This window comes from Hipposideros armiger, unplaced genomic scaffold (assembly GCF_001890085.2).
Source record: "Hipposideros armiger isolate ML-2016 unplaced genomic scaffold, ASM189008v1 scaffold_23, whole genome shotgun sequence".
NCBI classification, from domain to species: domain Eukaryota; kingdom Metazoa; phylum Chordata; class Mammalia; order Chiroptera; family Hipposideridae; genus Hipposideros; species Hipposideros armiger.
Window position 1 is genome coordinate 2,018,396 of NW_017731373.1, and position 24,564 is coordinate 2,042,959.

Genomic DNA, 24,564 nt, shown 5'->3' on the forward strand with positions numbered 1-24,564 from the left:
CCTCTGTAGTCTGTTCTTGGAAAGCATAAAGAATACCATCAATCAGCTGTTCTTCAAGTTTATGATCAATATCTGCTGCTCCCAAGTTGCCCATAGTTTTCTCAATTGTTTCCATCACCATTTTTCTGTACTGTTCAGCTTCGTCTTTCAGATCATCCACAATCCTGGATATAATTTCTGCTGCACCTACTTTGTTTGCCAACTCCACAGTAGTATCAACTAACTAAAAAGAGAGCAAAAAATACACTGAATTTATTGCTCTTCCAAGGAAACAGACATCATGAAAACCGTATTCTCAAAATACTATTCAGCCAGTAAGCATGCCGAGAACTAAACCCCTAATTTTTAAAACTTCTAAGAGAAAAGTGACCAAAAAAAATTTAAATGAGTCTAAATCAAGGTAATTTAAGGTAAGATTATATTCATGTTTCATTCAAGCATTTCATTTCTTAAACAAAGACATAAATTCATATTTTGGTTATGTATTCTAGAATCAAAATCAAAATGGGAAGTTAACTGACTAAAATCCATCTCCTTTCACAATCAAGCACATACAATCGATGACGTAATCAGGGCAAAAAAAAAAAGTAACATGCATTCAAATTGACTAAAGAATTAATTGAAAGGATTTTTTCAAATGTTTTTTTACAATAACAGTTTACCTGTCGGTAATTTCTTCTATCCAAAGCCATTCGGTGTTGCCAGAAGTGTTTAAAAAAGGGAGGAAGAATCTCTGTTTTAATGTAGTTTGCTTCTACACCATCTGTTCCACAACACTGCTTTACCACCTAAACAGTTAAAAAATAGCAATAGTAAACACAGTAATGTCTTAATATACAACAGTTGTTTTGTTTTGTTTTTCAATGCTTTAAAATTCTTTTTGAACCATGAAATACACCCAATTTACATGAACAAGTCTGGAACAACAATTTGCAAAAATTACCTTCAGCACAATTTTCTTCATTTCTTCATCAGGAGATTGGAATTCTCGAATAAGGATTAACATCACTTCTCTAGTATAGTAGTTGGCATATTCTGCATCCATGAGAGGAATAAGATACCCAATAGCCTTTAAGAAGGCGGCCAGACCCTATTTTAAAGTAAAAGCATATATACTTAGTAAATTAGATTAAATAGCCTTAGCTTCAATGAATAAGAAAAAAAACCTAATTGATGGATCTACCTTTCCTCTGTGTTGGCGAATACCCTTCCATAGAGGCTTTAACACAGAATCAAAAGATTCAATACCGTAAGGAGTTGCTGCTTCAGCCAAGGCAGCAATGGCCAAAGCACTAATGGTCCGAACTTTCTGCTGCTCATCCACAAGACCTATAAAACCAAACGCAGGTTTTAACTAAGCAATAATATTACCTAATTTCCACACCATCTCCACAGTCTAGCAATATAATCTAACTGCAGAATCTGTTCACATTAGACAAAATTAGGCAAAAGCCAGTGTGAACCACAGCCTATTAGCAGGTATTACCAATCCCATCATAAACTATATGGTATTTAGGTAGTTAAAGCCCTTCTATTTATCTCTCCAAATCAAAAGCCCTAACTTCAAGATACCTGTCTTATAAAAGATGTTCAAAGTTATATAACCACTTACCATGTTCAATGATTTCAACTAAACTTCTCAGATGTGGCAAGATGGCACAGCCCATAAGAATAGCTATCTGCTGTACAATCTTAATACCAGTATGTCTCGCTTGCCAGGACTTCTTGCTTTTGCACACAGCTTTTAAGAAGGGCAATAATGACGGAATGCCAAGGGCAGAGGCTACAACAGCAAAAGCTCTAGCTGTTGTGTTACGGACATACTCATCCATGTTATCTATATCAGGTCTCATAGTAGAGATCATAGTAGCCAGACCAGCAGCCTAAAAGGTCAAGAAAAAAAGGTACTCATGAGTTGATAACATTAACCCTCAACCATTTCCTTCTATAATCAAATAATCCCATCATCAGATAGAAAACCTTCTTCTTTAGAAATATAATGTAAATACCTTTGCCAAATTAGAAATAATCTCTCGGCCTTCCACTCTAGCATAGTAATCTTCATCAATCAGTAATGGTTCAATGACCACAAGGATCTGAAAAAGAGGAGTGTCATGTAACACCAATTACTGATGCCATCCTCATGTAACAAAATTATATACATACAGGAAAAAAACTTTATTATAGCATGTCATTTCAAGTATAAGAAAATCATTTTGCTAGGAAATTCATAATTACCAAAACTTTGTTAATCAAGGAACAAATTAAGAATTTTAATTGCAGAATTTCAACTCCATATAAAAATGAAAACTTGGGAGAACTGTTAACCATGCAGACTAACAGTTAATATTTAATAATAGTTAACAGTTAATATTTTTTAAAAAGAACATACATCTACGCTTTACAATTCTACGCCATAATTACCACCAGCAAAAAAATGGTTCTTAAAACTAAAAGGCATGCTATAGAAACATACGTTTTTCTCATCCTATTCTAATACCAATAAAAGAAAATGAGGGGCGGCCGGTTAGCTCAGTTGGTTAGAGCGCAGTGCTGATAACACCAAGGTTGCCAGTTCGATCCCCGCATGGGCCACTGAGCTGCACCCTCCACAACTAGATTGAAACAACTACTTCACTTGGAGCTGATGGGTCCTGGAAAAACAAACTGTTCCCCAATAAAAAAATAATAAAATAATAAAAAATAAATAAAAGCAAATGAAAAAAGATGACTATTAATCCATCATAGCAAAGATGGCAAGAAGTTACATCTATACACACACATATTTGTGTAGGTGTGATGTATGTTTGTGTAAAGAAGGGAAGACATGTAAATTTAACATTGATAATTCTAAGCGTCTTGCAAGGGGGTAAAATTTCCCTTTTATTGTGAATGTATAGCATCAGTTATTACATTTTTAGAATTTTTAAATGTCACAAATACGTATCAGTTGGTTAAAAAAAAAAAATCCGTAAAATTCTTTTATATGAAAAATTCCCAAACGATTAGAAACACTACTTGAGAACCAACCTTGTGCACATATGGTCGAACTAAGTCATCAAGTTTGTATAATATTCTATCAATAACTTTGACAAGTAAATGACGCTCTTGATCCTCAAGTGTAGGAGACATCAGGAGAGGAAGAATCTGATTAAACAAAGGACCAGCTCCAAACTCACGAGCTTTATCGGTAATCTGACGCAATGCAGCCTGGAGGGGAGGGAGAGTAAAAGGTGTGTTACACTTTGTAGTTAAGCATTTTGAATGAACAATTACTCCATGATTTCTGTAACTTAATATTTTAGTGTCAGCTTTACCGACATTTTACATAGAGTGGCTTGAGTTAATTCTCATCAAAATTGAATTCCTATGACAGAAGTTCAATATTTTCAGTTAATAAAAGGTAACAGAACATAGGAGTTACAATATAAAACTCCTTAACTACCTCTAAAGGATTGGCCACCTTCAAGGCACATCTGACACTAATACAATTCCTCACGTAATTCCACTTAGTCTCCATGCAGCATGTTTTAAAGGAAATAAAAAGATCTCATTTTCAACATCCCTATTAACATAAAATTCTGTGATTAAAAAGCGGACTTCTGCATGTTACACATTTTTCTTTCCCTCACACTATGTCCCTGGTAAAGCTGAAGTGGTTAGATACAAATTTCTAAGCATAAAATTACAATGAGTACAATGGATGAATGAACCAACATGTACCTTTCTCATTGGGGGCGTTCCATTCTTAATTTTCAAAAGCAGCTTCATGATCTTCCTCTCCTTCTGCTCTTCAGGGCTCAGTGTGGATTCATCCACATCCACCTACGAGTCAGGAGAAAACAATGTGAAGATGGGCAGAGACACTAAGGTTTACAATTCCTAAACACAAAGCGATCATTTTATTTCTATTATCACTCACCAAAAGTTTATCAAAGTACTGAATATCATCAGGTTTTAAAAACGGAAGGTTCCCTGATGGCTGGTCATTAACACTCTTCATAGTCCTATCTTCAGTCTGCATATGGAAGCCAGTCATGCCACCCAAGGGGGTTGGAGTCGCAGTAAGCTTTCGAGCTGGAGTTCGAATAGGAACATAACCAGCTGGAGGAGGAAGTACCTATACAGTTAAAAGATAGTTTAGGATTTTCTTGACTTTATAAACAAAGGAATAACATAATGAATATTTGCACTTAAAATATTTTACAGTTTATTAACTAGGAAGGTTTCTGCTTGGAGACAAATTACCATTGATCCTATTTCTCTATCTTGAGTATAAGTTTAAAATATGTATGACAAATATCTCTATTTCTCATTTGCTAATTAAAATTTAAGTATATTAAGGAGTGTGCAAGAATGAGATACATGAAGGCTTATAAATTTTTGATCACTTCAAACATTAATCTACATAAACACGTTGGTTGGTGAGTCAACATGTCATATAAATGGAAATTAGCTCACAAAAGTGCACATACTGTATAAAAAGTTGTATTTCAATAAAATAAAATTAATTCGCGTAAATCTTGGCACGAAAAAGCAAATTTTAACATTTAAGTAACTCTACAAAAATGAGTTAAATGCATAAAAACTAAAACCAAAGTGTTTATCAAAGCCCTGCAAAATACACACCATTTGATTAAGCCAAAGAAAATTTACTGAAGATTCACTAAGGAGGGTTATTCCTGCTATTGACTAAAATTAAGAAAATCAGGGCCAGCCAAGAGGCGTTGTTGGTTAAGAGCTGGCTTGGGATGCCAGCTCTGAGCAGCAGAGCCCCCGTTCAGATCCCACATGAGGGCCAGTGACACTGCCCTCTACAGCTAAGATGTTGAACAACAGCTCAACCTGGAGCTGGGCTGCCATGAGTCACTGGTGACAGCGGAGGCTGCAGACCCTGCTGCAGTGGGCTGCCATAAGCCAGTGTGTGTGGCCAGCAGCCAGTGTTGAGCAGCCGTCCAGGGGCCAGCGACAGATCTGCCTCACCCAGGAAGAGCACAATGATAATACCAACATGGGCCAGTGAAGCAACGTCCTCCAGAACTAGACTGAAGAACAAAAAAGGACAGCAACCTGTCTGTTCTCCTTCCCCGATTCCCCAGTGCTGTTCCCCTCCACCAATTCCCCAATAAAATCTGTATTTTATTTGTGTGTGTGTGTGTGTGTGTGTGTGTGTGTGTGTGTGTAATAAAATTCACATCCTAAAAGCCATGACATTTATACTCCATGTTATTACCTTATATCCTTCTGGGAACATAGCATCTAATTCTTCATCAGAAAGTGGTCGATTTCTTTCGTCAATTTCTCTCTCCCACCGCCAAGCCTGAAGCTGTTCAGGAGTCATACTCATTATGTGACCTACCGAAAAAGCAATTTCTGTAACAATCTATAGCACAAAACTTCATCATTGCAAAGGTCCTTAAGATCAATTCTAAAATAAATTGCTTTTATATTATAAACTCAAACCAAGACTTTATATCCTGTTATTCTTGCTAAAAATAGGCATTAATAGCACAAAGAAAAAACTTAAAACATTTTTGGGGAAAAAAAGTGATTTCCAGTGAGTTTCTACCTGGAGTAGGGGTAGCCATGTTCATGGCTGGTGTGCCAATTGGTGTTTTTCCAGGCGTCAGAACAGGAGTGCTTCCACCCATCTGACTAGCTGGTGTTTCATCCCATCGCGACTTTCTTTTACTGGCTCCAGGAGTAGGCGTTTCACCAATTGAATCTCCACCTCGATCTGTTCGAGGAGTCTCAGCCCATCCACTTCCATGCCCAGGAGTATCTTTAAAGAAAAAATAGTGAATAAGCCTAAAATTTTAACCACTGTCAAAAAATTACTTTTTATTCACAGTTAACACTGTTTATCTAACTGATCAAGTTCAAAAACAGGATATTCCTAAAATGGAGACTCATTTTTAGTGTAATGTTTCATATTATTCCTTTCCTTCACTAGGTTTCATTTCTTTACTGATTACAGAAACAATACACTGAGGAATAGGAAAACAAGTAAGCATAATTCGTTTGCAAGCATAATTCATTCCGGAAACAAAATGCCTGCACTCATATTGCAAGACATCGCTTGTTTACCATGTTAAAATGTATTAAAAATGTTTGCTCATCTTGCAAAATACTCGCAAACCACGTTACTCGCAATCCAAGGTTTTACTGTATTTTTTTAACCAACCATAATATCACAACCCAGAGACTTTATGTATACTGAGCCACTTTTCATTTCTCCATACAGTTGAGATTACTCTGCATGTACAATTCTATACTGCTTCTTTCATCTATTACATGTTAAGCACTGTCCCATTATCATTAAAAACTCTTCATAAAATTTAAACACAGATGTACTATTAAATCTTAACTTGCCACAAATAATCTCATAAACATTTAATGAAATACAGCTTAAATGCTTTATACACAAAAAAAAAGACATTTAGGCAAATTTATACAGAGTAGATAGGTTATCAGGGGCTGACAGGAGGAGAAAATGAGGAATTATTGTTTGATGGGCACAGAGTTTGTTTGGGGTGATAAAGTTCCAGAAATGAATAGTGACGATGGCTGCACAACACTGAATGTACTTAATGCCACTGAATTGTACACTTAAAATAGTTAAAATGGTCAATTTTATTGTTATGTATATTTTACCTTAATTAAAAATACAACAGGTTATGTCCTACTAACTTTACTTTTCCTAATGTTTTTCCTACCTCTTAAACTTCCTCAAGAAGGGAAAAGAATTAGGCATATGATGTGATCAGTTCTTTATCTGTCCCTAAAGCAGCTGGTTATCTGCCTGTCTAGCCAGGACTAGAGAGAACAGATTTGGGCCCATAAATATACCACTCATCAAGTCAACATTTCACCAAACACACACCCAAACTCCACTAGTAGTACCTCTTTCAGTTTTGGGGGTCTCGTCCCATCTGTTTTTACGAGCACTAGAGGTTGCGCCTCCATGACCTGGCGTTGCGTGGCCTGGGGTATCGCCTCGCCCAGGAGTAGCAGCTCCCGCTGGTGTGTGACTAGGTGTAGGATCCCATATCTTTGAGCCTGGGGTTGCTCCAGGAGTCTCACTTCCCTTTGCACGACCTGGTGTCTCATCCCATCTTAAAGAAGGGGTATGTCCAGGGGTCTTAACAAGAGAAAAATAAATAAATAATTTCACACACCTATATACCCACATAAAATAACTATAAAATTTCTATTTAAAAAATTTTTAAATGAATGCTTTAGTATACCTGAAACTAATAAAATATTGTCAGCTGTAATTTTAAAAAACATCGTCATGGGGATGTAAAGTACAGCATAGGAAATATAGTCAATAATACTGTAATAGTTATGCACAGTCTCAGGTGGGTAATAGACTTATTGGGGTTATCACTTTGAGGAAATAAATGTTTAATCACTATGTTGTTTTATACATCTGAAACTAATAAAAAAGGTTTTAGTTCTATTCTCTATAATTACGGTTAGAGTAGATTATCCTCCTGTTTAAAAGATACCCACACTCCAGCAAATATGTTTATGACTAAAAACAATTTCAAGTTTTAATTTGGAGCAGTGAAAAAAGCCCTCGTTTAAAAAACAATGCATTCTGAGTATGAGTCTTGGCCCATTAATAGCGCCACGACTTTGGAAAAGTCACTAAGATTTCTCTGTTTAGATCTGCAATCAAAGAATTTCAATTTTAGTTATATCAGTACTTTCAAACTGGTGCTTAGAGGCATATACCATTGATTTCTCACTAAGAAATACTATTTTTATGTTTTCATTCAATTCTGTACTTAATTAATATAAGCCTGTTTTGGACCACTTGGGTAATTTTAACTAGATACTGCCACATGACTTTAATCTTTGAAGTGAGTTTATATTTACACTCACATTTGTAGTATTACTACGATGGTGGCAAGATTACTGAAAAAAGATTAGAAGTGGATTTAAGTAATCTAAGGTTTCATGGCAGTTTGAATAGACTAAGTAGTAGATAATATATGGCATATCAGATAGCACCTGATAGTAAAGAACCTGTACAATACAGACAATATTGTATCAAAACAGGTGATTTTGAGTAAGCAAAACAAAATTTGTATTCCAATAATGACTCATAAGTATTCTATAGATTTTGTAGAATACTTTTATGTATGTATTTGTTTTGAAGTTGGGTGCTCTATCCAACACAAGAGTTCTATCTAGCTTTATGTTTGCAAACTTTCATAAATACTGTAACAAATTTAAGACTCAATATTTTTTCCTTTAAAAAGATTCTATGTATTACTCAGAGTTGAGAAATTCTTAATTGAGTAAAAGCACATAAATTGTTCAAAAATCTCCATTTTTGTTGGCACCCTGATCTTGGACTTTGGGCCTCCAGAACTGTGAGGAAATAAATGTCTGTTGTTGAAGCCACCAAATCTGTAATACCTTGTTGTGATGAGAGCAGACTAATACACTCCATTTGAGAGAAAAGTTTTAAATTGTAATAAAACATAAAATGAAATCACCTCTGCTTGATCCCAGCTTGACAGTTTCTTGGGAGTGGCACCAGGAGTCTGATCAGCTGTTTGATCCCAACGCCGTTTTCGTTTTGAGGGAGGCTGGGACGATGCTGCGCCATTGACGACTTTTAATTCTCCAGCTTTAGCTTTTTCTGCTAGTTGTTGCCTAATTTCTCTCTGAAAATATTTGAATAAGCAGTGAATATCTTTAAAATGTTTTCAATATATTTTTATATCATTAGTACAGTCATTTCTATTTAATGTCATTTTATTCTTCACTCATTCTCCTTTCTATGCTATTAGTACAGAATATGTAATACAAAGCACCATACTTTATATAACTAGTGAAATAAAATCTTCAGTGATGGAGAACCAAAATGCTTCCATTGAAAAACAGTGTTAAACTCATAAGTAGCAATTCAGACTGTTAACACGATAAAAAGTGGTAAAAAGTAGAAAATTTTAACTGTGTAAATATTATATATATGTCCTAACAAATGCACCTTTAATTTACCGTGATTTTCAAATGGAGTCCCACCCATTTAATCCATACAATACATACATCGCCCTATTTAATCCACACAATATAATATTATAAATATGAAGTATTCATAATAAAGTTATGAAAGCTAACTATTAAAACAAAATGAAGCGATTTCTGTACACCAGTAGGAATTCTTCAGAATTCTCCATCCATAGCCAAACTGAATCTTATGGGAGAATTACAGGTTTTTCATGGAATGATTTAACTATTTGGCTTTTCCGCACACACTAGCTTCAGATACACACTATCAATCCTCCCCGCCCCACAGATATATTCGCTAGAAGTTACACATGTATATATATGGCCAAGGGGCCAGGGACTATTAAAGGATATAGAAATATGAAAAGTTTAATTTGGGAGGTGGTAGAATTTTGGGTAAGGGTCTTTCTCAACTTAATTTTTATTAATACTACTAAAATATTACCTGTGTAGCAAATAAAAAATAAAAAAGTCTCTCAAATCTCAACTTACTTTATAATTTTTCACAACCATTAAAATAAAAAGCAGGTACATACCTCCTCTTTAGTCAAATGCTGTTCTCGCATTACATCCATGTAAGTCCTAGCATTCATTTTAGGATCAGGGGTCTTCCCTCCTGCAGAAAAGAACAGCAACAGGACAAGAGTACAATAAATAAAAGATAATTAGGTTCAACTGATTTATCTGCCCTGCTCTAATATTATGTTATTCCATAATCATTTAAATTTTTTTGGTGGAAAACTTTAATAATTATACATCTTACTTTTTATTGAGTTTGCTGATCAATTTAACCTGTTTGAACACAAACATATCTACAGCAGTTTAAAACAAATATTTTAATGCATATAAAAACAAAATGACAGCACAGTTTAGTCTTCAGAAGTGATGGGTTCCTGGGTTGCTAATCCGGAATACGTACACTTTCTTGCCTTTGTCTCCATCAGCAGTTCTGACTTCAAGCAGCAGAATAGAAGCCTAGAAAATTATCTCTTTACCATTAGTAACACTTTGGAAAGATATTTATATTCAAAACATTACCTGTTGCAAGCTGTTAAAATCCTGACTACAAATAACTATGGCTAGGTAAGTTCTTCATACATAACTTCTTTCAATGTTCTAAAACAGTTATAGTTTAGAAAATCTGGTTTTTAAAAATATACCTATAATTTTATTCTGACGTCATGTTACTAAAAAGGGCTTCATGTTTTTTTTAAGTTTGTTGACCCAGAAACATATTTTTTGTTTTCTTAGAAAGTATAAATTACAACTGAAAACATATTACTTGAATATATTACTTCTATCCATTATTATGATGCACACAGAAGAAAAGTGGTTGTACAAAGAGATGTTGTTAGTCTCTTGGTTCAAGTTTCAATATTTGCTTTTCAAACTTCAAAATATCTTAAAGAAGCCCAAATTGTATATAAACAGATTCACAGAGGCACACTATGTTTTAGAAATGTGACAATTAGCTATACAGTAGTATAGCATCACAATTTAGGAAAATATAATAAAGTTCTAAGACATTTCCTATGCTGAAGTTCATGCCCAATTGGTAGTGTCATTCTTTCTGACACTAGCTCTGATAAGACTTCCTTTGGAATACTTTTTCACCATAATCTAGAGAGGATGTGTTGAACTGCACCCTTAAGAATGCAGACAGGACTGGCATATAGCAGTACTGCTGTAGGAAAGAAATTAAGGACAGTTAGTATGGGCCTGTGAATTCTGACATACATGTTTAAATCAATTACAATTATGCAAGTAAAAAAAGAATATCCCTACTAATTCATGCAGGCTGAAAATCTAATTTATAAACCTGCAGCAGAATCTCATTTTAAGAAACAGGCACCTAATTTTGATTTTGAAACTCACTCACCTGAGGAAAGCTTCCATCAGGCTCACTATGCCCCTTGTGCTGACCTGCACACTAAAATTAGCAAAACAGACTCCAACTATTAAAAATATCAAAGTCTTTGTATATATACTTTTAACTTTAAGTATGCTTAAAGCAAAGTAGGTGCATTTACTAAACTATATTTAGAGCAATATGGGGGAGCTCTAACGTGAGAAACAGTTTCTCAAAAGTAACAATCCTAAAATCTAGGATTTGGAACGAAAACTTTCAATAATATGAAAGTATTTGGAGCAGAAAAACACATTTGTTCAAAGTATAGAAAGCATACCCAAAACAAAAGTAAAAGAAAAACCTTTAACCCTTTGCGTTTCTATGGCATTGGCTCATTATTTTCTTGTCCTTCTACCTGGAAAGAAAACTTGCATTATAAAGATGAAGAATATGGCATCTGTGACTTCAACCAAATCTATACACATCTATAATAAGGGGGGTTTTAAAAAAGAAAAGCAAATGCATAAGCATGCCAAAAAAAAACAAAGGGCTAAAGACAACTTAATACAAATAAATTTGTGAATACTTATAGAAAAGTGGGAAAGAATTACCATCTGCAAAAGGATCAAGACGCTCTGGAGAAATTATCATGGTCCGCCTGTGCTTTTTGTATTCATCTTCCCGGTCTGCAATTTTTGGAGGTCGGTGCTCAGCAAACGGATCATACTGAAAAGAAGTATGTCTCATTTAATATCTACTTATTAAATAACCAAACAAAATACTGTTAAAAAATCAGAACATAATAAAACATGCAAAAAATGTTTAATAAATGCCTATTAATAAAAGAAATATTCTGTATCATTTTAGGAATGTTAACATGAAAAATAAGGAATATGGAAATGTGACAACATGCATGTTCAGTTCCTCATAAAATCATTACCTTTATAAAATTAAGTATTATCTTTAATTCTCTCAAATCAACTCTCTTCAAAACATTCTAATAACTTGATTCCTAAAATTTGTGGGCTTCCCTAGGAATTGAGACATTCAGTTTTCTTTAACTAAATAAACCCTGGTTTTAACAAAAAAATAAAATAAAATAAAATAAAAATTAAAAAGTCACCTGTTCTGTTGACTGTGGTATATCATTAAGCAATGCCACAGGGGCATGATATCCTGGCTTCTTCTGACCAAGCAAACTTGTAGATGATGAGTAGTCATCGTCATCCTGAAATGAAATGCCCCCAAAAGCCATAAACAAAATGTCACAACTTAAAAATTAGAATAAATATACCAAGACTCAACATGAAACCAAAAAACTTGCTAACAATTTGATATCTAAACCCTTGTTCATAAAACCTGTAAACACCTGGATTTCCTTTTCAACTCAAAAAAGCTACTGAAGAAATGAAACTTAGTTCTCTCTACTCTTTCAAGGAATGCTTTCCATGGAAATCAATTAAAATAAAGTAGGTATGAACTAGAAAAACTTGAGCATTTTCTCACAGAAGGCATAAAATTTGTTTTACAAATTTAGAAACTACAAACAGCTTATTTAGAACTCTCCAGTTTCCTTGTTTTATCTTGTTTTTTTAACATGACTTAACCAGAGAAACAAGTAAAATGTAATTAATTTTAAATGTATTTGTCTTCCTAGTAGGAACAGGAAATGTTATAGTTGCTTTAATTGTGTAAAAAGTGCAACAGTAGATAACAAGATCTTAACACCTCATTTATTTCATTTAAAAATAAAACGGTAATTTCCCCCTCAGCTTCTAGAACACAAAGCCGTCACTGTCTCTTACCAGTAAAGTATGATTGGCGTCTAGAATTTTTTACTTTGGGACTTCTCAATTTCCTTTTTTAAAAAATCGTCAATATTAAAATGTGGCTTGAATATCATAAAAATAAGTCTGATAATCAATCTACATAAAATGTTACTGAATTACACAAACACAGAGAACTATTTCACCAAAATATAAGCTATATGGAATATGTAGAAACACTTTGGGGTATGCACTTCAAAATGAGAGGTAGTCACCACACAGTAACTGAAACAGGCATGAAAAGTCCAATAATATTAAGATTGGGAGGCAAGGGGGATCAGGACCAAACACAAGTCAGAATCAAGTCACAAGGACAGGTGGCTATTTACTATGCAGTCACTTCTCACATGGGCTACACTACATAGAGCTAAGGATGTAACAACAGGGATTTATTTTACAATGGTTAATGATTTGCAGGTGCTTTGCTGTATAAACAAAGTACTTTTAACATAAAGATTCAGAACTGAGCACTTCCAGAAGTTTCTGAACCTTAGAGAGGAAGGGCACTTTCAAAAATTTTATCCTCCAAAAAAATCCCCCAAATCCCAAAATGTCTCCCCAGATTAAACCAGATGACACAAACAGAAAATTCCTTTATATTTTCTTGCTCCCCATCAAAAAAATATTTGACTCTTGTATGCTTTGTGACTTACATCTTCAAGTTCAGTTGCAGCAATTGATGTCACATATCCAGCAAATCTGCTGTCACTTCCACCATAAATTTCCTGATCATAATAGCCTGTAGAATCAAGGCCCACTCCTTGAGCTTCATCAAGAGCTGCCTTCTTGCCTTGAATTTCTCGAATCTGTGCTTCAATATCTGTAAGAAAGTTAACAGGCTTTCTTAATTTCATTTTCCAACTAGGTATTATCAAAGTACTCTTCTAAAAACAGAAACTTAAAAATAATTATACCACACAAGGAGTTAGAGCTGTGTGGTATACTGATTTTTAATAGATTTAATATATCTTCTCCACCTTAACAGACAATACTCATGTACAGAAGAGATGCTTACTATTTCAATTACAAATTACTCTTACCTTAAGAATGAGTTACCAAAGTTTAAATTATGTTGAAGTCTAAACCATTCCCCAGCTGAAAAAATAATTCTGTTGATGTTGATTAGGAACCAAGAACACCACTCAAGATAACTTAAACTTAACACTACCAGAAATGTAAAAACAATAATACTATGGAGAGTGTTCTCAAACTTGAATGTGCAACAAATCATCTACAGATTTTGTTAAAATGCAGTAGGCCTAGATCAAACTCAAGTTTCGGCATTCCTAACAAGCCCTCGGGTGATGTCCTATACAGCTAGGACTACATTCTGAATAGTAAAACAATAAAGAATAAAGTCTAAGTTCTTTAACATGGAATTCAGAGCTCTACACAATTTGGCTGCCACCACCAGAACACTTATCAGTTTTATGATGAAGAGTCTCAGCTCTGCAATCAAAATGTCTGCCTTCAAAGAAAGGCTCTTTCTCTACTAATTAATACGTTATTTAAACTTGTGTGTCTCAGTTTCCTACAACATAAAAGTTTTTTTTTTAAAGGATTAAATCACCGAAGCACCATGTTGTATGCAAAGGTTTGATATTTAGAAGGTGCACATTTGATGAAGCATCAACTCTTCTCAACGGCTTCCCAAACTTCCCAATTTTGAATTTTGAATTTTTTCAAGACTAGAAAAAATTAAAACAGTACAGTGAGCCCCCACATACTCATCTATACTCATCAATCATCTATGTATATAACAGAGAAAGCAAATATGTGTGTGTACATATAGCTTTCCTAAACCATTTAAAACTCCCAATATTTTTGCTTTTACTTCCAGATTTAGGATATTCTCCTACATAACCACAACAGTATTAACATGCTCAAGAAATTAAACCTTAATGTTATCATCTAATATATAATCTACCTTCAAATCTCCCCAATTGTACTAGTAACATCCTTCCTAGATGTTATGTTCTTTTTTGATCCATGATCCAAATAAAAAACCAGACATTGCATTTAGTTGTCCTCTCTTGTTTCCTTCAAATACAGACTAGTCTTCCACCTTTTTTTATAGTCTTTCCAGACACCAGGTAACTTTAAACGATAAACTAATATTTCATTTTAATAATATGAATAATACAAAGGCATGGGAAGAGTTTCTGTAGCCTAACAAATAGATGTTTCAATTCTTTCCAGCTCATTACTTTCAACTGAATTAAGCCCTTTGATATCAAGCACTTTAAAAAAGCTCATTTACTAGTTTAAAAGGACTCAAAAAGCAATAGATTTCAAGCACATAATGCAAATGCCCAACCCCCACAGCCAGCTAAGGGAGAAAACCTGTAGTTCAAGGTGGGCGTGGTTTAAAGCAGAAAATCAGCTGGGCCACATTTCCCTGTTAAGAGGGAGAGCAAGTCTCACAAACGCAAAATCATGGAATAGGATTACTACTGAACTAGCAGTCTCAGTTTTTAACCAGATCTCAAAATTCTTATAGCATGTCATAGAGCCACCATTTCCAAAGTTAATTTTTCCTGCATCTCTCCCCTCAATGAACTGTTAACGGCAGCCAGGGGCCTCCACCATGATTAATCACAAACACAAATGTCTTCATTTGAGCTGGATGGTTCATTTTACTATTCTACTTTTTCTGTTTGAAATATGTATTTTATTTTTAACTTTTAAATCCATATTTGCTACCCTCATGCACACTTTTTCTCCTAGAAGAAACCTCTCAGTGGTTAGCAAGATTGGCTAAAGGGTTAAGTAGAGATTTACTTTTCTTTTTTTTTCCTTTCTGAACATTCCCATTTCTGAAAAGTTGGAGGTTTTTTTAACCCTCACATCAGGCGCAACTGATCTCACAGATACATTGCACACAAATTTTCAAATATCTAATAGTTAATTTAAGTATTGTGACTCATCACTTCCGTATCTTCCCCCTTTACCGTAACCTATCGCCAGTTGTATTTGTGACTTAGTAAAGACGTATTTCATAGAGGCATCTTTGTGTGCAATGAATCTGTGAGATCAGTTGCACCCGATGGAGGGTTAAAACCACAGGATGCATGTATCACTTTTTAAGTAAACAGGTTCTCTTAAAGGACCATAAATGCTACTGCCATCAGGATCCAGGCAGGAAACACAAATGGGTGAATGAAGCCAGCCAAAGAGCCTGCAATCTCCTTTCTACAGGATCACTGTAGTGTACTAACCACTTACGTTGAAATCACTTGGGTTACCCGTTACAAGAACAGACCCCTAGGCCTCAGATACACTGAGTCAGACCCTCCAATTTAAAAGCAGGTTTCCACATTAACGCCCCGGGAAACTCGTAGTACTTGGCCCTTCAATCCCTCCAATGCCAGCCCCAGCCCGCCCTTACCAAAATTGCCAATTTAGCACATCACTTTATACTTTTTTCTAGCTCATAAACAAATAAAAAACAGAAAAGGGGTATTGATTCACAAAAATTACATATTATACATTATCATTGTGCAGCTTGCTCCCTCCCACTTAATCATCAGTTTATTTTCCTTCTAAAGAATTTTCCATTCTAAGTTTTCAGTAGCTACTCATTTGAATACATTTGTTCAAGAACTTTCACCTACTAAATTTTACCTACTGATTTTATGTGCTTACTGATTAGCAACAGTCTTCTAATTACAAAGATACACAAAATATTGAATTAGTGTTTTATAAAGTCTATGTATATCATGACTGGATTCCTATTAAATCAAAGTTTAGCAACAAAATTACCTAACCCAAGGTCTTCTGGGGCTAGACAATTGTTTTGTGGTTAATTAATTCTGAGTAGAGTTCATTACTAAATTTATACAGGTTGCATGGTTCAATGTTTATATGCAAACCAGGTACTATACTGTTTCTGTATCTGCTTGAAACTATGAATAAAAAGTGGGTTTTGTTTATGTATTGTAATCTATAACATTTACACAAATATTGTGTTATCCACAAAATTCAGACAACAGATCCCACAAAACTCAGCAGTGATGCAAGCGACAAAATTAAAAACTAGAAAACTCAGCAATTATTTCTTAATAAACTATGTGCCAAAATATAATACACTCAAATACTTAGGAGCAAACATATGTATCATTACATTCACTAATAAGGTAGTTTTGTGCCTGCAATGTTTCATTTCCAAAATAAATAAAATTTGTGGAGCAAATACGGCAAATATTAAGAATTGGTCAAGTTGGGCAATGGGTTAAACTGTGTTCACCATATTTTTTCCTATACTTTTCTGTATGTTACACTATTTCATAATAAAAAGGTACTTTTGATCTGTACAAGCCATTTAAACATTTTTTCAAAATTTTCTCTCTTCCATTCATGCCAGCAATCGTTTGTAAAATTCCACAGCTTCAAATTTTATAAATATTTTACATCTCTGGGAAAGGCAAAGAAGTTGTCTCTAACTCATTTTCAAAGCTAACGCTAAATTACAGCTCCTGGTATGCAGATATTCCTGTACTTTCTTAAATATGAACTGACTAAAAATGAGAAAATAGACTAATATCTGACAGCTAATCAATGCCTAAGATTTGTTGGCAATTGTGAAAAACAAGAGGGAACATGCAAAAAAAAAAAAAAAAACCAAGGCCCAAAATATTAAATAAAAGATGTGAGGCAGAGAAAGAAGGGCAATGTTTGTTAATCTCTCCCTACTTCAATTATGATCAACATAAACAAATCCTATGTTGCCACCTAATCCATTTCAAATTTAGACTCCCTGTAGTTTGAGATATTCAGATGTGAAGATAAAGAAAAATGGATACTAGGGCCAGCCGAGTGGGCTCAGTTGGTTAAGAAAAATGGATACTGTCTGTTAGAGACTGGACAAGGCTAGGACCTCCTAGTGGTCACACATAGGATTGCTAAGAGCTGGCACTAATCCACCTGAAGCCATAAATATTCCAGTCTTATATTGTTGTGTGTGGTTTTTTTTGTTGTTGTTGTTGTTTTTAAATATGGAACGCTTCACGAATTTGTGTGTCATCCTTGAGCAGGGGTCATGCTAATCTTCTCTGTATCGTTCCAATTTTAGTATATGTGCTGCCGAAGAGAGCATGTGTGTGCCTTTTTTTAACTGAGTAGTATTACACTGTATTGTAGTGTTTATCCATTCTCTATTTGAGCTGCATTCAGGTTTGACGTTTGTAGATTACAAATAAGGCTGCTATAAACATTCATGTATAGGTTTTTGTGAACATAAATTTTACCATTACTTGGGTAAAACCTAGGAGGATTGCTGGATCTTATAAATATACATTTAATGTTATAAGAAACTTAGAAAGTCCTTTTGATGAGCACAGAATAGAATTATTCTGAACAGAGGATGAATTTTGAGAGAGAAAACGGAGAGATTAAGGGAATGAGTAAAATGAAGAAAAACTGAGATAAGTAAGATTAGTAAATTTACAAAGTTCTATGGTGTTAAAGGAGGTAGAAATAATGTGGATTTGTCAATTATCTGATTTTCTGGGTGAAAGCCTCACTTCTGTTCCCTACCCGACCCCCATCTTCAGTAAAATGGGGCGGGGGTATATGGTAGGACCTGGTTACTGATGCTGAACACTTAAAAAGAAAGCAGGGATTCCCTATCTTGACATATTTGGAATCCTACAATTGAAGTTATGGGTAGTTTTTCAAATTCCCAGAGTTGGCACAGTCTGGAAGTGGTTTTAAAATGTCTTAGACAAGAAATCAAAGTACTAGCTCAGTCTTAGACAAGAAATCAAAGTACTAGCTAAGTATTTGACTTGTATTTACCAAAGAGCCTCACCAAAGGGGAAGCTTGAGGCTAAATTTTCAAGAATGTGTGATTTTTTTAAATTGGCATTCCTATTTTAAGGTACGTGTACCACAGGGGCACATACAAAACTAGCAGTTAAGCTGGTTAGAAAACTGTGAAAGTATATTCATTGCCATTAAAATTATAATGGAAGGGACACTGAAGTTGCAAGTCTTTTGTTACATTTCCTTGCCATGGCTAGTCTAACCTAAACCTGAAGTATGATTTCAGAACTGTGAGCATTCCTGAAGTCAATGGTTTTCTTGGAGTTTCCCTTGCTGTGGGCCTCCTGACATCTTGATTGCAGCAATAGTGGTGGGGCAGTTTAAGAGAGAGTAGTTTTGAGTGTTTCTATTGCCCTCTTTCCCTTTCCCTCCGGACTGGAAAACTCTTCACGACAAAGGTGTTGCAACAAATAAATTGCAAAGAGGGGGGAAAAAAAGATGGAAGGGTAACATGAAGATTTAAGACTAATCACAATTTATGGACTTTGAAACTTGATTCAAACTGAAAAAAAAATGTTTATAAGACAATTAGCAAGACTGAACACAGAATGGATAGTTTATTAATTTTAGGCGTACCGTAATAATGGGATCCTTTTAGTCCTCACATTGTAGAGATATACAATGAAAAATGTATAGCTAAAATGATACATCTGGAATTTGCTTCAAAATAATGGAAAGAGTGGAAGGGACCAGTGTATACAAATTAAACAAAAGTGGCCCTAATTTTACAACAGCTGAAGCTGCGTGATGGGTGCAACACAGGGTTCATTTCACCATTCTATTTTTGTACATGTTTGCAGTTCTCAATAAAAAGTAAAAAAAAATTTTGAGCACGGTTTCCTTAAGTTTCACCCTTTTTTCTCATTCTTGGTTCTTCTTTCTTCTAGTCCCTTGAAACCAAGGCCTCTGACCCCAACACAACAGAAAATAAATGCTTTCTCTTCTCTGAAATGGAGTCCACTACTACACATAAATTTTTTTTTAGCTCTTTCATGTAGCACCTTTAACCTCAAAAGCTCCAACTCTTCTGAATCTTTGTCATTTTTCTTTTCTTTTCTGGCTTTACTGATCTTGCTAATTGATGGTAATCAAAATTTTCTAAACGTTAAGATACACTGTGTATAATGCACTTCCATGTATAATGCACACCCGTGTTTTTGGTCAAAGCTTTCAGGGGGAAAAAATTTCTTTTTAACTTTTTAATTCAAATTTCATTTGTTTACATTTAGGTACTTGTTCTTTGTATAACAAAGGAATTTTAGCATTTATTTTTTAACATATGGTACAAGAAATTTTATGTAACAAATAATTACAAAACACAAGAACAGATACAAGGTACCAAAAATTATATGTACTGGTAAAGATTTATGACATTTACACATCATAGAAGGCCAAAAACTCGTCATTGCAAGTTCATCTTAAGTTCAACGAAACCAATTATCATATTCCTGGGTATTATTTTGCATAAGGATGTCGTTATTAATTTCTAGAGTTACACTTTTAACTCATAATCATAAATAAAATTAAAAACATAGATATAGAATTAGTACTACCCATGTATAATGCGCATCCTTATTTTTCCCCTCACAAATTAGGGCAAAAATGTGAGCATTATACAAGGCAAAATATGGTATAAACATGCATCTTTTTTTTTTTTTTTAGCTGCGCCATCCTGCCACCTGTTGGCAGCTCAGCTCAGGCCAGGCATCGAACCACTGTTGCTCAGAGCTCAAACTCTTGAGCGAGCTCTTAACCAACTGAGTCACTTGGTCAACCCTTGGTAAACATGCATTTTAAAAACTAAATGTGCTCCAGTGATCTACAGAAAAGAAATGTCATTATTCAACTGAAATGCCCCTCTTTTTGGAGGGATATTCTGATCCTGGGAATACTTCCAACTATCAGAGAATAAATCCATTCCTAGAAGAGATGTTAACTAACAGTGTGAATTAATGAATACATTTGTGATCTAGCCCATTTAAAATCTCAATTCATTCAAAAATAGATTTCCATTTTCATTTACTGAGAAATTACTACTTTTATAATCAGAAAATTGTGATGTTAATATTATGGTTTTCTGACAAAAATATCAAAAGTTTTATCTAGGAACTGAGTCTGACATCAAAAAATAGTACTGCAGAACTAGGGGTCTTTTAAAAGATGGGCAACATCATACCTACTGTTTGTATTTTAAACTAAGATCTTTATTTAGGTAACTCTAAAATAAACCGCCACTCGTCACACCGTACACAACTGTTTAAATGCTCCCCACTAAATTCTGTCCCTCTACCAGTTTCCTTCTATGCATTTTCTTTCTTTATGCCTCAGATATTACGAAGCCCAGATTGTAACACTTCTTCCTTGTTGTATTTTTATTTCTCATTTTTAATTTGCATTATTTGCAATGTTCTAATCACTGTTGGTTACATGTTACAGAGGCACAGCCTTCCGATGTTCTTCACTCACAGACTAAAAGTCTTGTCCGTAAGTGTCATCTATTCTCCCCCAGCCAGAAGCAGCAAGTGGTGAGCAAGGACTTCTCAAACATGAGTCTTCTAAAAGACATCCAGAAAAATATCCCAACTCTCAGCCTTTTCCTTAAACAAAATCCCAACAGCTCAACTAACTATAGTGGTAAATTATTTTACTGAATACTACAGATATCAATTCCTAAATGATTAATTCCTAATTAATACTAATTAAATGAATTCCTAAATAATTCTACAGAAAAAAATATTTTTCAAAATCTTTAAGCAACTTTTTTTTCTTTTTACTAGCAACAGCTATACTGGACTACAAAAGTCTAGAAAGCAATAACTATCTGAACATAGGAAATTGACAATCTCAGAAGATGCATTAAAATAAAATGACTATTCCAGCCATTTTAGCAAGCAACGAATTAGGGAAGAAAACTTTTTCAGCTTTGTGATGAAAGGGACAGGGGCAAAATAAATATATGGAATTTTGGGATAATCCATTTTCCCCTTTCTAAAACAGAAGAATGTGTGTTCCCTCATTTGCTAAAGTCAGCAATATCTGAAGAACTGCTAGATGTCAAGATTACGCACACTAATAATTATATACACGACACAATATGACATGCAGCAAGACCCAAAAGACTGTATTTGATCTGAATAAGTCTAGCTCTTATATTTCAATACTGGAAAGCATAAGCCACACAGTGACCAGGGTAAAAAACAATCAGTTGGTTAAAGAGGATATTAAAGGCTAATTCTAATGGAAATATGTGAAAGGAATATGACCGAGAACAAAATTAGTTATCAGTTTGACTCAATGATAGGAAGTAACAGCCTTTGAGAAGAACCATATAGAAAGGTACAACAATAAACTACTTCAGCTTGAATACAATATTATTTACCTCACAAGATTCAAGTACAAACTGATGCAGCCATTACTTTAAATAATATAACAAAGATTTATAGCACGCAATAGTTGCATAAAAACAAAAAACAAACAAACAAAACCCAAATCTTATTCTGCTCCAGGTTATCAGATGGCTTAAAAAGTGAAAACAGAGATGGATCATGAAGAACTAGAATTCTCCAGGAAAATGACATAGGAATAAGGCAAGAAACTATGTAAATACTATGTGTATTTCTACTAAATATCACCCTCTGTCTGATACTCCATAATTATGGACAGTGTCTTGTACACAGAACCGTGCTCATATTCCAGTATTTTTTAAAGCATCTGTTAATTCATACTGACAAAGCATAATACCCCCCAAAATAGCAATTTTGGCCCATAAATTTCAATCTTCTATTGCCCAAAGCTTTTAACTGCGTTTCTAAAAATGCATGAAAACTAACCAGAACTTTGATTTTCCTGTCCAAAGTACCTTATGATGAAAATATCAATAAATAAGTAATCAAAGCCACGAAAATGTCCCAAATGAATAATCTACTCCTGAATGAACAAAAGGCAACATCTTCACATTTTCTAATTATTTTACAAAATGTATGGTTGAGATAGACTAAAGAGAGAAAAAAATCAGTGCCTAAAAAACACTTCTGGGTTAAAACTGCGCTTAAATCTGAAATTCCTAACAACAAGAATATTAAAGTCACTGCCAATTCATTAGCATGTTCCAGTAACTGCAGAAAGCTGGACTTCCATTCTTATGAGTGGCACAACTATTCAATGCCATTCACATTCTGGCCCTAATCAGCCTTTCCAGATTCATTTACTTTTTCCCTCCTGATACCTTTTTCCTGACACAGCCAACTTACTCCGTCTGACACCTTTCATAACTACTGCTTTGTTAGAAGATGCTCTCAGGCTCCAATGTTCTCCCCTAATTTAAAACGGATGATCCTTTTAGACCAGAGACAAATCATCTTCTCTATGAAATAGCTCTAAGCATAAATGAATCAGTTACCCAGGTTCCCAGAACATGCTGCATTCATTCGCCTCATAAAAGAATGAAAATGTATATGCATGTTTTCCCATTAAACTATAAAACTTTTCATGGTCTTAGTCTTTATTACCTCTCAGACAAATATGGAGCCAGGAACCCAGGAATTGCGTGTGAAATAAAAGTGACTCTCTTGGGAGCTTCGTGTCTGATGAAAATTTCAGATTCCAACTCAGAAAACAAGGAATGCAGCTTCAATTTCCCATGTCTCATCTTTTCTTTAAAAAATGACCCTATTTCCTGTCATTTCTGGATACTCCCTAATGAACTCTAACCTATTCCCAACATTTTACTGATTTTATATACTTCGTAGTCCATAAAACGATCAACTACCTCGAAAGCTCTGTCCATTAAAGTAATGAGCCTTTCCTCATTCACCAATAGTCTCCAAAGAAAAAGATTATACTAAAAGTAAACAAGGGAGGAAAAAACCTACCAGATTTTATTCCCAAATTATTTCGTACAAAAAGGAAAAAAAATTATCTCAGACGCCTGAAAACACACAAATTCGCTAAGGTTAAGAGTAATGCGCCTCGATTTAATTAAATTCGATTTAGGGGTGCCCGAAAACCGGCTGCCGTTATTTCAGTGTTTTTCTGACTCCCCTATGCACAAACTGCCGACGACAGTTCCGAGACAAGTGAGACTAGCTCCTTCGCCCTTTTTCCTGATCCCTTGCCCTAACATCCTCCTAAGCAGGCCGTTTAAACAAGGCCCTCTGGTTAGAGAAAAGAAGCAACCCTGAAATACCAACACCCAAACACGGAACAAAGCGCCTGTCGGGGGTGTAAGAGTAAGACGCCATTACGTGGAGCAGTGGCCTGTGCCGCTAGCGCGGAGGAGACGACCCGGGCCCTGAAGCGTGGCTTAGCCCCCCACAAAAGAAACCAAAGTAAGAGGCACAGAGCTATGAAGAGATCATTTCAGCAGGCTGGGCAGCGGAGAAGGCATGTAACTAGTAGAAGACTGCTTACCTTCGTGAGTCTTGGCAATCTTCGCCATTTTGTCTACTCGAACACACAGACGGAAGTGGCGCTCCCAAGAACTTCCGCTCGTCGCCGCTGCCACGGAGAAAAATAGCTGTGGGCTGTTCTCTGCGCAGGCGCCAAGCGAGAGCGCGCACCGTCGATGACACGTGACAGAGCAGCCACCTAGGTAGAACAGAGGTGCATTGTGGGTGGAGGAGGAGCCAGGAAGGCCCTTCGAGGCAGTTTTCGTGGTGATCCGGAGAAAGACTGGATGAGCCAGTGCCTTTAAGTGAGTAACTCTGCCCTGGAGGAAAATAAATTACACTAGGACAGTTAAGAACGGTCACTGTAAAAAAACACGCTTTCTGGAAGGTCTGAAAGAAACCGCAAACTTTCAAGCCCCTTCTCCAAATTCCCCGGAAGGCGGCTGGGGACCAAATAAAATAGCATGTCTCAGCTGTTGCAGCGCTTAGTTAGGGAAAGTCATCTTCGTGTTGTAATTCAAGGTCATGTTACCTTTAAATAATTACCACTTGCGTAGGACTTTCGTTTACAACATATGTTTCCAAACACTATTGAACCTCACAAACTGCCCAGTAAAATGGGCAAATTATTGCTAACCCAATTTTTTTTTTT

At 35.2% G+C, this 24,564-nt stretch overlaps 1 protein-coding gene across 4 annotated transcripts in view; it reads right to left on the minus strand.

The window, feature by feature from the left end:
- Positions 1-24,564, minus strand: part of SF3B1 (splicing factor 3b subunit 1) — a 55,446-nt gene that overhangs the window by 7,956 nt on the left and 22,926 nt on the right. The window contains exons 2-19 of one of the 4 annotated variants that reach the window (XM_019635625.1): positions 23,935-24,111; positions 13,356-13,522; positions 12,000-12,104; positions 11,488-11,602; positions 9,564-9,643; positions 8,511-8,681; positions 6,904-7,141; positions 5,570-5,782; positions 5,234-5,355; positions 3,923-4,120; positions 3,724-3,825; positions 3,031-3,210; positions 2,010-2,096; positions 1,613-1,883; positions 1,184-1,329; positions 944-1,090; positions 663-788; positions 4-223 (exon numbers count right to left, since the gene is read on the minus strand). In XM_019635625.1, the coding sequence (XP_019491170.1) occupies positions 4-223; positions 663-788; positions 944-1,090; positions 1,184-1,329; positions 1,613-1,883; positions 2,010-2,096; positions 3,031-3,210; positions 3,724-3,825; positions 3,923-4,120; positions 5,234-5,355; positions 5,570-5,782; positions 6,904-7,141; positions 8,511-8,681; positions 9,564-9,643; positions 11,488-11,602; positions 12,000-12,104; positions 13,356-13,522; positions 23,935-23,962 (2,716 nt within the window). In that variant the 5' untranslated portion in view covers positions 23,963-24,111. Of the gene's footprint in view, positions 1-3; positions 224-662; positions 789-943; positions 1,091-1,183; positions 1,330-1,612; positions 1,884-2,009; positions 2,097-3,030; positions 3,211-3,723; positions 3,826-3,922; positions 4,121-5,233; positions 5,356-5,569; positions 5,783-6,903; positions 7,142-8,510; positions 8,682-9,563; positions 9,644-9,946; positions 11,430-11,487; positions 11,603-11,999; positions 12,105-13,355; positions 13,523-23,934; positions 24,112-24,564 lie in introns of those variants that run through there. The other 3 variants (XM_019635627.1, XM_019635626.1, XM_019635628.1) reach the window with 3 other exon arrangements.